Source organism: Dendrobates tinctorius, unplaced genomic scaffold, assembly GCF_039654945.1.
Source record: "Dendrobates tinctorius isolate UK_male_01 unplaced genomic scaffold, ASM3965494v1 ptg000138l, whole genome shotgun sequence".
NCBI classification, from domain to species: Eukaryota; Metazoa; Chordata; class Amphibia; order Anura; family Dendrobatidae; genus Dendrobates; species Dendrobates tinctorius.
This window is the reverse complement of record NW_027361806.1, coordinates 3018772-3033992: the sequence shown is the minus strand read 5'-3', so window position 1 is coordinate 3033992 and position 15221 is coordinate 3018772. Positions and strand designations below refer to the sequence as shown.

The following is a 15221-nucleotide window of genomic DNA, read 5'->3' as shown; positions in this document are numbered from 1 at the left end:
AACATGAAACAGTGGTGAACCTTCCCAGGTGTGGACGGCGGACTAAAATTACCTCAAGAGCGCAGCGACGACTCATCCAAGAGGTCAAAAAGACCCCACAAAAACATCAAAAGAACTGCATGCCTCAGTTAAGGTCAGTGTTCATGACTCCACCATCAGAAAGACTGACCTTAATCCGAATGAGATGCTGTGACATAAAAGGTGATTCATGCTCGGAAACCCTCCAATGTACCTGAATTACAACAATTCTACAAAAATGAGTGACCAAAATTCCTCCAGAGCGATGGAAAAGACTCATTGCCAGTTATCATACACGCTTGATTGCAGTTGTTGCTGTTAAGGGTGGCCCATCCAGTTATTAGGTTTAGGGGGCAATCACTTTTTCACACAGGGCACTGTAGGTTTGGATTTCTTTATCCCTTAATAATAAAGACCTTCATATAAAAACTGCATTTTGAGTTTAGTTTCAACAGTTTTATTGAAATGAAAGCATCATTTAACATGAGATACATTCATAGTAAAGTACAAGGATCCCCTCGCAGGGGGAAATACATAGAAAAAAAAGCCACTTAAGGTCATACGGTATCCTTGACTACAAAATCTTTGCTTAGAATATGTGTAGAAAAACAATTATAACACAACTAAGTTAGACTTAATGGGATGGGGAGGGAAAGTGGAGGGTTCAAAGTGAGTGTCGATAATGCGAGTTATACAAATGTGGGGCGCCAGTGTACCTGTTTCAGAGTCTCTAATTGTAAGGAGCTACTACCATGCCAGTATATTATATAGATAAAGATATCATTTTGGAAAGATCATCGTCTTTATGTGCCTGAATCCAAGGGTCCCAGATACCTACTGTATAATAATAATACATTTTATTTCTATAGCGCCGACATATTCCGCAGCACTTTACATTTCAGAGGGGACTTGTACAGACGATAGACATCACAGCATAACAATAATCACATAGATCATAACAGATACCAAGAGGAATGAGGGCCCTGCTCGCAAGCTTACAATCTATGAGGAAAGAGGTAGACACGAAAGGTGGGTGGTAACAGTTGCCCTGATTGTATGGACCAGCCATAATGTTAAGTGTGTAACAGTACAGACGCAGAGGGCTAATGGATGCATAAAGCATGTGGGAACATGATGAAGGGAACCTGGTTATGGTAAAATCTTTTGGCTGTGCCACATAGAGATAGATTAGGTTAATGTGTAGAGGCGGTAGGCCAGTCTGAATAAATGCGTTTTCAGGGCACGCTTAAAATTGTGAGGATTGGGGACTAATCGTATTGACCTGGGAAGTGCATTCCAAAGAATTGGCGCAGCACGTGTATAGTCTTGGAGATGGGAGTGGGAGGTTCTGACTATTGAAAGTTATCAAAAGAATCAGATCTAATAGCTTCTATTTTCTCGTATAACATTATCAAATTGACCCTATTCTTCACCTGTGTTAAAGAGAGCGCACTGGTTTTCCATCTGATAACTATGTGGTTTCTCGTCACCATAGCAATAAAATCAACGAGACGGCAAGTTTTATTGTTGGCATTGGTTGGTCTGTCCCCCAGCAGAAGAACTGACGGTGACAGAGGTAGTTTCCTACCCAAGATATTATCAATTAATTTTACTACATCTTTCCACAGTGACTTTACTATCGGACATGTCCACCAAATATGGAGAGTGTCTCCATTGTCAGTGCACCCTCTACTGCATTTTGAGTTTACTTGTGCTATCTTTGTCTAATATTTAATTATTTTTGGTGATCTGAAACATTTAAGTGTGACAAACATGCAGAAGAATAGGAAATCACGAATGGGGAAAACACTTTCTCACACCACTGTACATTACAATACATATTGTAGGGATGTTACTCGCTTAGGTGCAGCGGGAGACAAATATGATACAGGTTCTTCCAAAGTTCATGTGGTTTATTCACGTCATAAACACACAAGGCAGTGTAACACCAAAAAGGAACCTTTAGCTCAGGCAAAAAAAAGCACAAATGTCCGTGGTTATAGACTCAGACCAGGAGTCTCAGCACACATGGGAGGCTTAGTCCTCCCCACACACAACTCCCTGGTTCAGGAGCAGGCCACATTATAAGGCTGTAGCCACACCCACAAACCCAGCAGCTGACTGGTCACCTGACTGTGACCTCACCACAGGTCCTTCAAACAACAACAATAATAATATCTGGTATGCTTTACTTATGGCTTACATTATAGAGACAAGCCATTTATGAGGCACATATCTCCCATCGATTACACAACCCTTAGCCCTGCCACATACCTCCCCCCTCTGCCTAAAGCCGTGGGGCTTGGCACTTTCACCTACCAGGCAAGGGATTCTGGAGAGGGCATCGGCATTCCCATGTAGCTTCCCGGCCCTATGCTCTACATGGAAGCTGAAGTCTTGTAGGACTAAGAACCAGCGGGTGACCCTAGCATTCTTGCCCTTTGTTTCCCTCATCCACCTGAGTGGGGCATGGTCGGATATTAACCTAAACTTCCGTCCCACCAGGTAGTACCATAATGTGTCCACTCCCCATTTTATGGCCAAACACTCCTTCTCTACAACTGAGTAATTTCTCTCACAAGAAGTCAACTTCCTACTCAAGTAGAGAACAGAATGCTCCTCCCCACGTATCTCTTGGGAGAGGACTGCTCCTACCCCGACATCTGAGGCATCTGTCTGGAGGACAAATTCATGTTTAAAGTCTGGGGCCACCAAAACGGGTTGCTTACAAAGAGCACCCTTCATTTCGTGGAAGGCTGACTCTGCTTCTTCGGACCAGCTAACCATCACTCACTTTGTCCCCTTAAGCAGATCAGTTAGAGGTGCAGCCATTGTGGCGAAGTTTGGGATGAACCTCCTGTAATATCCCACAATCCCCAGGAAGGCTTTAACTTGCTTCTTTGACAGAGGTCTCGGCCATGTTTGAATTGCCTCCACTTTATTGATTTGGGGTTTGATCTCGCCACGCCCCACTACATATCCGAGGTACTTGGCTTCTTCTCTCGCCAAGGCACACTTCTTCGGGTTTATTGTAAACCCCGCCTCTCTTAGAGCATCAAACACTGCTTGGACCTTTTCCAGGTGAGTCTCCCAGTCCGGGGTAAAGATGACGATATCATCTAGATATGCGGCAGCATATAGCTTGTGAGGCGCAAGGATTCTATCCATCGCCCTCTGGAAGGTTGCTGGAGCTCCCTGTAGGCCAAACGGCATCCGGACATACTGGAAGCACCCGTTTGGTGTGGAGAATGCCGTCTTCTCCTTGGCTTCCTGTGCCATGGGAATCTGCCAATATCCCTTTGTCAAATCCAAAGTGGTTATGTACCTGGCCGGTCCAAGTCTCTCGATGAGCTCATCAACGCGTGGCATGGGATAAGCGTCGAACTTGGAGACCTCATTCAGCTTCCGGTAATCGTTGCAGAACCTCCATTCACCATCAGGTTTTGGGACCAGGACAATCGGGCTCGACCAGACGCTCTTGGATTCCTCAATGATCCCGAGCTGCATCATACGCTGCACCTCCTTGGAGATTACCTCTCGCCGGGCCTCAGGAATACGATACGGTTTCATGTTCACCCGCACATGTGGCTCGGTCAGAACATCGTGCTCCACCACCTTCGTGCACCCCGGCACCTCTGAGAACAGGTCCCTGTTTTTCTGGAGTAACTCCCGGCACTGCTGTTTCTGGGCCTTCGATAGCGTCTCCGCTATGGTAACCGCTCCAACCTCCCCTTCTAGGTTGCCCAGCAAGCACGGAGTTACTGTTGGCTCTCTATCTTGCCACGGCTTGGTGAGGTTGACATGGTAAACCTGGTATGGCTTCCGTCTTCCGGGTTGGTGGATCTTGTAGTTTACGTCTCCCAGCTTCTCCACCACCTCATATGGCCCTTGCCACTTGGCCAAGAACTTACTCTCCACCGTCGGGATTAGCACGAGAACTCGGTCTCCTGGATTGAACTGCCTCACTCTGGCTGACCGGTTGTAGACCCTGGCCTGAGCCTCTTGTGTCTGGCGGAGATGTTCTTTAACAATGGGCATCACCTTCGCAACCCTCTGCTGCATCAGTGCCACATGCTCAATGACGCTTCTGTGGGGCGTGACTTCGGCTTTCCTGGTTTCCTTGGCTATATCTAGGAGACCTCGCGGATGCCGGCCGTACTGAAGCTCGAAGGGCGAGAACCCCGTGGAGGCCTGGGGAACTTCACGGATAGAAAACAGTAAATACGGTAAGAGACAATCCCAGTCTCTACCATCTTCCTCTATGACTTCTCTCAGCATGCTCTTCAGTGTCTTGTTAAACCTCTCAACAAGGCCATCTTACTGCGGATGGTACACTGAAGTCCTTAACTGGGAAATTTGCAAGACTCTGCACAATTCTCTCATCACCTTGCTCATAAAAGGTGTCCCCTGGTCGGTCAGGATCTCCTTCGGCAAACCCGTCCGGGAAAACACATGGACCAGCTTGCGGGCTATACTCTTCGCGGAGGAGTTTCTCAGGGGAATGGCCTCAGGATAGCGTGTGGCATAGTCCAGGATGACTAATATATACTGATGGCCCCGAGCTGATTTAACTAAGGGACCGACCAAGTCCATGGCAATTCTCTCAAATGGCACCTCAATAATGGGCAGTGGCACAAGAGGGTTCTGAAAATGAGATGTGGAGGCAGTTAACTGACATGTCGGGCAGGACCTGCAATAGTTTGCTATTTCCCGGTGACACCCAGGCCAATAGAACCTCTGTACAATCCGTTCCTGCGTTTTTTCCACCCCCAGGTGTCCCCCCAAGACGTGTGAATGGGCCATGTCCAACACTTTCCGTCTATAGGGGCCTGGTACTATTAACTGCTCTACCCCCTCCTCCCTTATTTTCGTGACCCGGTACAACAATTCCCCAATCAACATAAAATAGGGAAACCTTGTGTCTGCTCCCGGCTCTTGTGCAACCCCATTAATGACGGTGACATTGTTAAAGGCTTCCCTTAGCGTGGGGTCCCTATGTTGGGCAGTCCCAAAATTCTCCCCGGCCACCCCTAACTCCGGGATGTCAGGTACAGGGGACCAGTCCTCTTCATCCCCAACAAGGACACATAAAGGAAACCCGTCTGCCTCAGGTGGTGGCGATACCTCAGTGGAGTGGATTGGTTCCCTGCTCTTGCTAGCACACTCAGAACCCATCCCCCACAGATCCCAAAACAGACAGAAATCCCGGCCAATAATTATAGGGTGCAACAAGTCTTGAACAACGCCAACTTCATGCGACTCGGTGCCATGCGCCGTTTCAATATTCACCCTAGCCATAGAGTAGTCCTTTGCATCGCCATGTATGCACCGAACACCAATCTTTTTACCCGGGAGTATGTTGAGAGGAAAACTGGCCCTCACAAGGGTCACCAAACTCCCGGAGTCCAGAAGCGCCATTACTGCTCGACCGTTCACCTTCACGGGACACGCTTGTGGCCCCTTGTTAGGTAGCGAGTTCCCACTGCAAGCTTGATATGCGTAGTATGAACTACGGCGTCCCATGCTGCAGTCCATCTGCTCAGTGGTCTGGGGACAACGGGCAGCTATATGTCCTGGCCTGTGACACTTCCAGCAAATAATATCACCCGATGGGACCTTGGGCACCGCCTCCCCCGCCCCTTTTGACCTTGGACGCACTACCCCTTTTTGGGACTCCGCCCCCTGCTGGGACCCCCAATACGGAATGGGCTGCTTCCCCAAGGAACCTTCCATCCCCTGGTATCTCTCGACCAGCCCAACCAGTTCATCAGCATTTTGGGGATCACCCTGGGCAAGCCAAGTCTGTAGAGGTCTCGGCAGAGAATGCACAAACCGATCCATCACAACTCGCTCTACCATCTGTGCAGGGGAAGCCGATTCTGGCTGCAGCCATTTCTGGACCAGGTGCAACAGGTCAAACATTTGGGAGCGCGGGGGTTTGTCCTGGTGATAGGCCCAGCGATGAACTCGCTGTGCCCTGGTAGTCATTGTTACCCCCAAGCGTGCAAGAATTTCTGCTTTTAATTTGGGATACTCTCTAGCATCTTGTACGGTCAGGTCAAAGTACGCCTTCTGGGGCTCCCCCGTTAGGTATGTGGCCAGTACCTCCGCCCACCGCTCTGGCTGAAGTTTTTCCCTCTCAGCCACCCTCTCAAACACCGTCAGGAAGGCCTCCACATCATCCTCAGGGGTCATTTTTTGTAATGCGCGTCTTACCGCCTTCTCGACGTCGGTGGCATCAGCCCGACCTGGGGTTGGGGCGCTCGTCCTGCCCTCCTGGATGGCGGTTGCCAGAAGCTGCATCTGCTGCCGTTGTTCCTGCTGGCTCTGCTGGAACTGCTGCCGCTGCTCCTGCTGGCTTTGCTGGATCTGCTGTAACAACAGCTTGTTGGTTTCCTGTTGCAGTGCCTGGGACTGGACCAGGTGTTTCAGCAGGTCCTCCATTATTCCGGGCAGTACTCGTTGCCCCGCTGCAAACTTCACCCAGGACATGCAGCAACTGTCTCAAGTCTCTGCTGGGACCGCTGCCCGCACGTGTACCACCAATTGTAGGGATGTGACTCGCTTAGGTGCAGCGGGAGACAAATATGATACAGGTTCTTCCAAAGTTCATGTGGTTTATTCACGTCATAAACACACAAGGCAGCGTAACACCAAAAAGGAACCTTTAGTTCAGGCAAAAAAAAGCACAAATGTCCGTGGTTGTAGACTCAGACCAGGAGTCTCAGCACACATGGGAGGCTTAGTCCTCCCCACACACAACTCCCTGATTCAGGAGCAGGCCACATTATAAGGCTGTAGCCACACCCACGAACCCAGCAGCTGACTGTGACCTCACCACAGGTCCTTCAAACAACAACAATAACCATATCTGGTATGCTGTACTTATGCCTTACATTATAGAGACAAGCCATTTATGAGGCACATATCTCCCATCGATTACACGACCCTTAGCCCTGCCAGAATATATATAGATAGATATTATAATATAGATAGGGTTATGAACCTCTGATGACACATTACTTTTAACGGTGCACATGCTTGACACAGCTAACACACTCGGTTATGACATGTGATCCACTGAGAAAAAATGGCAAAAATGCCAGAACGGCTACTGGCTTCCACCATTTTCACAGGGATGAATAGGGAAATCATTTCTCATCTGGTCACTGGTAGCGCAGTGAAGACATCAGAAATATAAGATCAAAACCACTATCCTCTTAGCAAAGACAACCATTCTACTTGTCCACCAGGATTAATACAATAGACCATGGATCGGGGCCTGATCACTGACATTTTGAGAATTCTATCATATCTATTGGAAGTTCTGGATTTATTTAGGACCCCAACATAAATCCAAGTTCTAGTGTATCATGTCCATAAGGCAGATGTATTATCATTTGTGATTTATACTAATTATGTTATAAGAGCACAAACATGTCATAACTTCTGTTTTACCTTTTCTCCTTTAGGTCCAGGTGGTCCTGGGGGTCCTGGCTGTCCTTGATGGCCCTAAACAGAAATAAATATAAGTTCTAAGTATATGATACCATGAAGTACTCGGATATGAGACATTTAAGCAAAATGAGACAATGGAAGTTACAATATTTTTCTCATTGCCATTTGCAGGCCAACCTAAAAAAAAACCAAAAATAACCCCTGTAGAAAAACTGGTAAACCTCATAGGTACAGGCCTATATAGCTGGAACACTCCATGACTTGTGCATGTTTTCTTACTTTTCATCGATGTTTTTCGATTTGACTAGTTTTCCCTATTTCTGTCTGCAAATTTGACTAATATGATTATCAAGAAATTTCTACAATGGTGAGCCTGACTGCATCAGGACAGGGCACTGTTAATAGATCAGAATTTTATCATAATCTATTTGTTGCCTGTGGAATACAGATGTATAAAGTCTAATGACTCAATTCATGATTACATTTGTGCTGGTTTGTGGTCAGATTTTTGGTGTTTTACGCCTTTTTTGTATTTGCGCCTAATTCTTATTAATCTTTTTATTTGTTTGTCGCTTTGCTTTTAGTTTGCCAGTGTGGACAAATTTTGGGGTTTCCAGATATTTTCACCTGATACATTGTTTGCAAATTTCCAAAAGTTAGCTATTTATTTATGCATAAACACACTCCAGCCCCCTCCAGTGATTTTATGAATGCCTGATTTGTTTTCCACAATTCTTACAAAATGTTGCTAAATGTGCAACTTTTTGCACTGAAAAGTCGCAAAATAGGTTAAAAACAAAGTATCAGAAAAAAACTTGAAAATTTGTAGGTTAAAAAAAATATGTGTTGCTATTTTTTGTTAACATTTGAATTTTTAGTCCATGAAGTGGTGTGAGGACTTGTTTTTTGTGTGTGAAGCTCACAGTTTTTTTTATAGCGTTTTGGGATACATGACATTTTTGTGGCTTTCAAGTCCATTTTTTGGCAGAACAGCAGGGACCCAAAATCTGCAATTCTTGGAAGGCGATCAACTTAACAAACGCAGCAATGCCACATTTGTTTATTATTATTATTATTATTATTATTATTATTATTATTATTATTATTATTTTATTTCTTTATTTTTAATGGAGAAGAATATTTGTTTTTTTTCTTCATATTTTTTTAAATTTTTTTTCCTCTTAAATGTATTACTTTATCTTTTAATCCCTTTAGGAGATTTGTACCTGCGATCATTTAATCGGTTTTACCATATTAACGCAATACCACAGTACTGCAGTATGTAGTGAAAATGATGTTCTCTTATGAAGCTCAGCCACAGGCTAGGCTTCACAGGAGGACAAAGATGGTGCATCAGTAAGCGTCCTATTTAAAGAAACACTCCCAGCAAAATTTTTACTCTCTTAATATATTGCAATCTTCATGTTATATAGCACTGTGTACTTACAATTGCTCATTTTTCCTTTCTACTAATTCTTCTCTTTTCTCTGCTCTATGTAGAAACTGGAAGTCTCTTCTCTTGTCACGAGGCTATCATGTCCCTTCGGAGACCTGGAGTTAGAAGGTCTCTACGGGTAATTAATTGCAGGTGCTCTTTTGAGACGGTGTAATTCGTGTCCTCTTTTAAATGCCCTTTCCATTGGTGCTGAAAGGGTTATGGACTTTTTCCAAGCTGGCTGGGAACATACAACATTGTTGCTCTCAGCTGCACCTGATATAATTTTCTCTCCTTACATATACTAGCTATGGGCGTTTCTTCATTGCTGGTGAAAGAATCTTCTTCCTGTGTTGAGCTGTGTGGTGTTGGTGTTGGGACATGTGCTGGAGAGTTTTGTGTACACTAAAATTGTGTTTATCTCCTCATCCTTATTCCTATTTCATTTCTTTGTTCCTCCCTTTCCCTATCCGATTCCCTATACGCCTCCCTATTTTCGGTGTGTGTTTTGTATGATAGTGGTTTTCAGGTACCCCTGTCTGTCTTTGTGTCTTGTATCCAGTGCATTTCTGTCCTATGCTTCATGGGGGTAGGGGAGGGGCCAGATTAGGGTTTAACAGGAGCATAGTAAGGTTGGAGAACAAGGCCTCTCCAGCATCAAGAGTACCCGTGGGACAGGGATAGATAAGATCCCAGTTCCAGTGAAAGTTTCCCTGTAATTCTTCTCTTTTCCATTTGGCCTATGACATCACATGATTGAAAACTGCCTAGCTGAATCCTTCTAAGCTCTATGTAGAAAAAGGAGGTCTATTTTACCTGCATGAATCATGAGTCACTGCAAAAGCCCCTGGCAGGGGGGAGGGTGGAGCAGCTGGGGGGGGTGCTAAATGCAGGGACAAAAGACTTCCTGTTTCTACATAGAGCAGAGAAAAGAGAACAATTAGCTGGGTAAAAAGACAAAGTGAGCAATTGTAAGTACACAGTGCTGTATAATATGACTGCAATATAATAAGAGGAAAAAATGCTTTGATGGAAAGAGGAGGAGGAGGGCTTCTTTCAAGCGGCAATTAAATATTAAGCCAGCCTCTTCCTGCTGCTGTTTTTGTAAGACAGCTGGAACCTCCATGTTCCATACACGGAAAACTGACGTATGATGTTACATCACATGCTGTGAAGAGGTTAAAGACCTGATAGAAGGAATCTGATAATTTCCAGTATAATTCAGCAATCATCGACAGTTAGCTCATTTCTCGTTTACCACATCTTTCACGATGACCTGAAAGTTACTGTTAGGCGTCGGGTTCCTGTCGCTGCACAGCGGGAATCCCGAGCCTTGCTCCCGGCGGTCTCCCCTTCCTCTCCAGCAACAGAGGAGGTTGCGCAGCAAACTCGTCGGTCCAGGCGCTTTGCCCAGACGAGCTCCTGGCAATGCATGCTGCTCAGCAGCGAGATTCTCCAGGGACTAAGTCCCCATGTCGGGCCACTTAGCCTGCCCGTGGAGTGATCTCCCATTGGAGATCGACGGTCACGTGCTCAGGTCCTGCTGGTGTGCGGATTGGCCCATCCGAGAAGCCAGGAAGGTCCCGGACGCTCGCGGCTATAAAAGGCTCGCATGGCCGCTCGGCCATGCTCTTGCATAGACTGTATTTTCAGACTATGAGGAGTGAGTGATGTATGCACGTATGAATGTCTCTGGTGAATGACTCATTAAGAAACCCCTACCCTTGGTACGCATGTGTTGGGCAGCCTAGCCTGCTAGCGCCCAGGCTTAGGCGTAGGTAGGTCAGAGTTCGAGTCAGGCATTAGTCCTCACCAGTGACTCGGCACACCTCAGTGCACGTGCTCCACACTCCTTAGCCAGTGTCTATAGCGGCGTTCGTGGCAGCGACGCTGCACGCTCAGTGGGCCTAGAGGGACTCTAACCCCGTGTCCTTGGGGTAGAGTTCTGTGGCCGTACACTGTGCGCTCTTTTGGCCGGGATCTGTGAGCTAAACAGGCTCCGGCATCTACGTTCAGTGGTCGTGCGGCTCTGTGAATTAACAGAGTTCGCTCTTGTTCACATTGGGTGACGTAACCCAGTGTGACTGTTTTCACACCGCTTAATTCTTCCGCCATTATCTAGCAGCAGTGTACCACCTCTGCACGGTGGACCCCGGGCTGCGAACGCACGTACTACTATTTTATAATTTGGTGCGTTCCGCCAGCCCTAACAGTTACCATTTGTCAGTCAGACATACTCTCTTATAAACGGGGTTCTGATAGTCATTAGTGATAGAAATCTCAGCATTTCAGGAGAATGTCAGGAGAAAAACAAGCGATCTTACATGTGATCACAATAAAAAGAAAATAAAAAAAGATCATTGTTGATAAACATGGATTTTTGTGAGTACTCACCGTAAAATCCTTTTCTCCGAGACGCTCATTGGGGGACACAGAGACTGTGGGTGTGTGCTTCTGCCGTCTGGAGGCCGACACTAAGTGTACAAAAAAAGAGTTAGCTCCTCCTCCGCCGCATACACCCTCGCCCCTAGGCCGGGCGTAACTCAGTTTAGTGCATAAGCAGTAGGAGAACGCGCCTTAAACTCAGGCAAGAAACTATATGTCTGAAAAAGGGGCCACCCTAAACCCTGTACAAGGATTTGTAAAAACTCAAAATAAGTAAATGCCAACTGGCTGATAGGGTGGGTGCTGTGTCCCCCAATGAGCGTCTCGGAGAAAAGGATTTTACGGTGAGTACTCACAAAAATCCATGTTTCTCCTTCGTCTCATTGGGGGACACAGAGACTGTGGGACGTCCTAAAGCAGTCCTCTGGGCGGGATCTTAGCTCACCCAATCCCTGCTAATTTGCGCCCCTGATTAGAGGTGCGCAACTGCTGCCTGGAGAATCTTTCTTCCCAGGCTTGCATCTGTGGATGCCTGGGTATGTACGTTATAATGTTTGGCAAACGTATGTAAACTGGACCAGGTAGCTGCTTTGCATACCTGCTCCGCTGAAGCCTGGTGTCGCAGTGCCCATGAGGCACCCACTGCCCGTGCCGAGTGAGCCTTGATCCCTGCCGGAACCGGCGTGCCACTGATTTGATAAGCTTCTTGGACCGTCAGGCGAACCCATCTGGCCAAAGTCGCTCTGGACGCAGCGAGCCCCTTCCTCCGACCCTCTGGAACCACGAATAGAGCGTCTGTCTGGCGGAATGGCGCCGTCCTTGTCACATACCTCCTAAGAGCTCTTACCAGATCCAGGGTGTGCAAAGCTTTCTCTACCCTGTGCACCGGTGCCGGGCAAAACGAGGGCAAGACGATGTCTTCGTTGATATGAAACGCAGACACAACCTTCGGCAAGAAGGGGGGAGCTGGCCTTAAAACTACCTTATCCTTATAAAAGGTTAGGAACGGTGGTTTACAAGATAAGGCCGCCAATTCCGAAACCCGCCTAATAGACGTTATGGCTACTAGAAAAACGACCTTTCTGGACAGGTAAGGTAAAGAGACCTCTTGCAATGGTTCGAAAGGGGCCTCCTGAAGGGCTCTGAGCACCAAATTCAGGTCCCATGATTCCATCGGCGCCTTATAGGGGGGTACTAAATGTGCGACCCCCTGCATAAACGTCCTAACCTGCCAGACGGAAGCGACTTTTCGTTGGAAAAGTACCGACAGGGCCGAGATTTGCGTTCTGAGGGAACTCGGGGCCAACCCTGCGTCCAGCCCTGCCTGTAGAAAAGCCAGTACGTTGGGGATCGAAAAAAGCTGAGGAGCCACTTCACGATCCCTACACCAACGGAAGAAAACTTCCCAAGTCCGATGATACACCCTCGCTGAGGAAGGCTTTCGGGCACTCACCATCGTGGCCGCCACATCGCGTCTGAATCCTGCCTGTGTTAACAGCCAAGATTCAATGGCCACGCCGTCAAACACAGGGCCCCTAAGTTCGGATGGCAGATCGGCCCTTGGGACAGTAAGTCCGGCCGATCTGGAAGACGCCAGGGTACGTCCACCACTAGTTGGACCAGATCTGCGTACCAGGCCCGCCGGGGCCAGTCTGGGGCCAGCAGAATTGCTGGAACCTTCTCTCTCCTTATTTTCCTGATAACTTTTGGAAGCAGCGGCAGCGGGGGGAACAAGTACGGGAGACGAAACTGGCTCCACGGGAGCACCAGCGCGTCTGCTGCGATTGCCTGCGGATCGAGGGATCGAGCGACAAACCTTAGTACTTTGGCATTCTCTCTGGATGCCATAAGGTCCACGTCTGGAGTCCCCCACCGTTGGCAGATCTGCTGAAAGATCTCGGGGTGCAGGGACCATTCCCCTGCCGCGACCCCCTGTCGGCTGAGAAAATCTGCCGCCCAGTTTTCGACTCCTGGAATGTGCACCGCTGAAATTACCACGCGGTTCTTCTCCGCCCAACGTAGTACCAGTCCGACCTCGCGCATGGCTGCCTGGCTGCGCGTGCCCCCTTGATGGTTGACATATGCTACTGCCGTCGCATTGTCCGTCTGGATGCGCACCGGCCGGTGTCTCAGGAAACACTGGAAATGTTGTAGGGCCAATCGTATTGCCCGTATCTCCAGAATGTTGATCGGGAGAACTATCTCCTGGACGGACCACCGCCCCTGGGCTATGTGACTCTGGAAAACTGCCCCCCAACCTTGCAGGCTTGCATCGGTTGTCACCACCAACCATTGTTCCGGGGGAAAGGGTTTCCCCTGGACCAGAGACGAGTCGCGAGTCCACCACCGGAGCGAACCCCGTACCAGCGGAGACAACTTGCACCGATGACTGAGAGACAGCAGCCTCCGGTCCCATGCTGTCAAGAGCGCATGCTGAAGCGGACGGAGATGGAACTGGGCAAACGGGATTGCTTCTATCGCCGCCACCATTCTGCCCAAAACACTCATGCCATACCGGATGGATCTGGAGCCCGGCTGTAGAAGGTTCCGTATCCCTTGCTTGATTTTTTGCGCCTTGTCCTGAGGGAGGATCACCAGCCCCCGGGAGGTGTCGAAAATCATGCCCAGGAACACGATCTTTTGGGCTGGAACTAAAGACGACTTGTTCCAATTGATCAGCCAGCCCAGACGGGCCAGGGTATCCAGAGTAATACTGACATTGTCCTGGCACTCCTGAAACGACGGCCCCTTTACCAAAAGGTCGTCCAGGTAAGGTAACACCGTTATGCCCCGTGCATGCAGGATGGCCATAACCACCGCCATTATCTTTGTAAAGACTCTGGGGGCAGTGGCCAGACCGAAGGGCAGAGCCACGAATTGGAAGTGACGTCCTCCGATCGCAAATCGCAGGAACCTCTGGTGTGGGGGGAATATCGGAATATGCAGATATGCATCCTGCACATCGATTGAGGCCAGAAATTCCCCTGGATCCATGGCTGCAATGACCGAGCGGAGGGATTCCATCCGGAATCGCCTGACCCTGATGAATCTGTTTAGGATCTTTAGATCCAGAACCGGCCTCACAGTCCCGTCTTTTTTGGGGACCGAAAAAAGATTGGAGTAAAACCCCTGCGACTCTTCGCCCTGCGGCACTGGGGCGATGACCCCTTTGTGCTGTAGCGATGTTACAGCCTGTAACAAACTCTCTGCCTGCGCATCTGTTTTGGAAAGTCGCGACCGGAAGAATCGCTGAGGTGGCCGTCCGACAAACTCTATCTTGTACCCGGACGATACAAGTTCTGCCACCCAAGTGTCGCGAGTCACTGCGACCCAAACGTGGCTGAACCCTAGTAGGCGTCCGCCCACTCTGTCGTCCGTAGGTACGGAGTGCCTCCAGTCATTTAGCTGGAGGCTTTTGGGGCCTGGCCCCCTTCGCTCTGGGTAAATGGCCTCGGCCTCTACCCAGCGGATTGGCCCTGTAGGAGACTTGTTTTTCCCTACTCTGGCCATCGTTTGCGGAGGAGTACGCCCTGGCCGAAGACCCCCCCCAGGGGCTACGAAAGGGGCGAAAACGCCTTTGCGTTTGCCTGAATGCCGGGCGACTTCTCTGCTGCGGAAGGAAACTACTTTTCCCCCCTGTGGCTTCTGAGATAAGCCTATCCAGCTTCTCACCGAACAGTCGATTGCCCTGAAAAGGCAATGAGGTTAAGGATTTTTTAGAGATAGAATCCGCTTTCCACAGTCTCAGCCATAATGCACGCCTAATGGCGATCGCATTCGCCGCCGCCACCGCCGAGCACTCGGCCGCGTCCAGTGAGGCGCTGACAAGATAATCACTTGCTCCAGACATCTGATTTGCCACCTCTAAGACCTCTGCGGGGAGATCCCTGTCCTGGAGGGCCTTAAACAGAGTGTCCCCCCACGA

The 15221-nt window shown here is 48.5% G+C and overlaps 1 protein-coding gene across 2 annotated transcripts in view; it reads right to left on the bottom strand.

Annotated features, from left to right (window-relative positions):
• Nucleotides 1-15221, bottom strand: part of COL24A1 (collagen type XXIV alpha 1 chain) — a 310883-nt gene that overhangs the window by 58354 nt on the left and 237308 nt on the right. For both annotated transcript variants that reach the window (XR_012220101.1, XM_073544400.1), the window contains exon 41: nucleotides 7477-7530. Coding sequence is in view for 1 of the 2 variants with exons in the window: in XM_073544400.1 (XP_073400501.1) it covers nucleotides 7477-7530 (54 nt within the window). In the remaining variant the exon portion in view is untranslated. The remainder of the gene's footprint in view (nucleotides 1-7476; nucleotides 7531-15221) is intronic.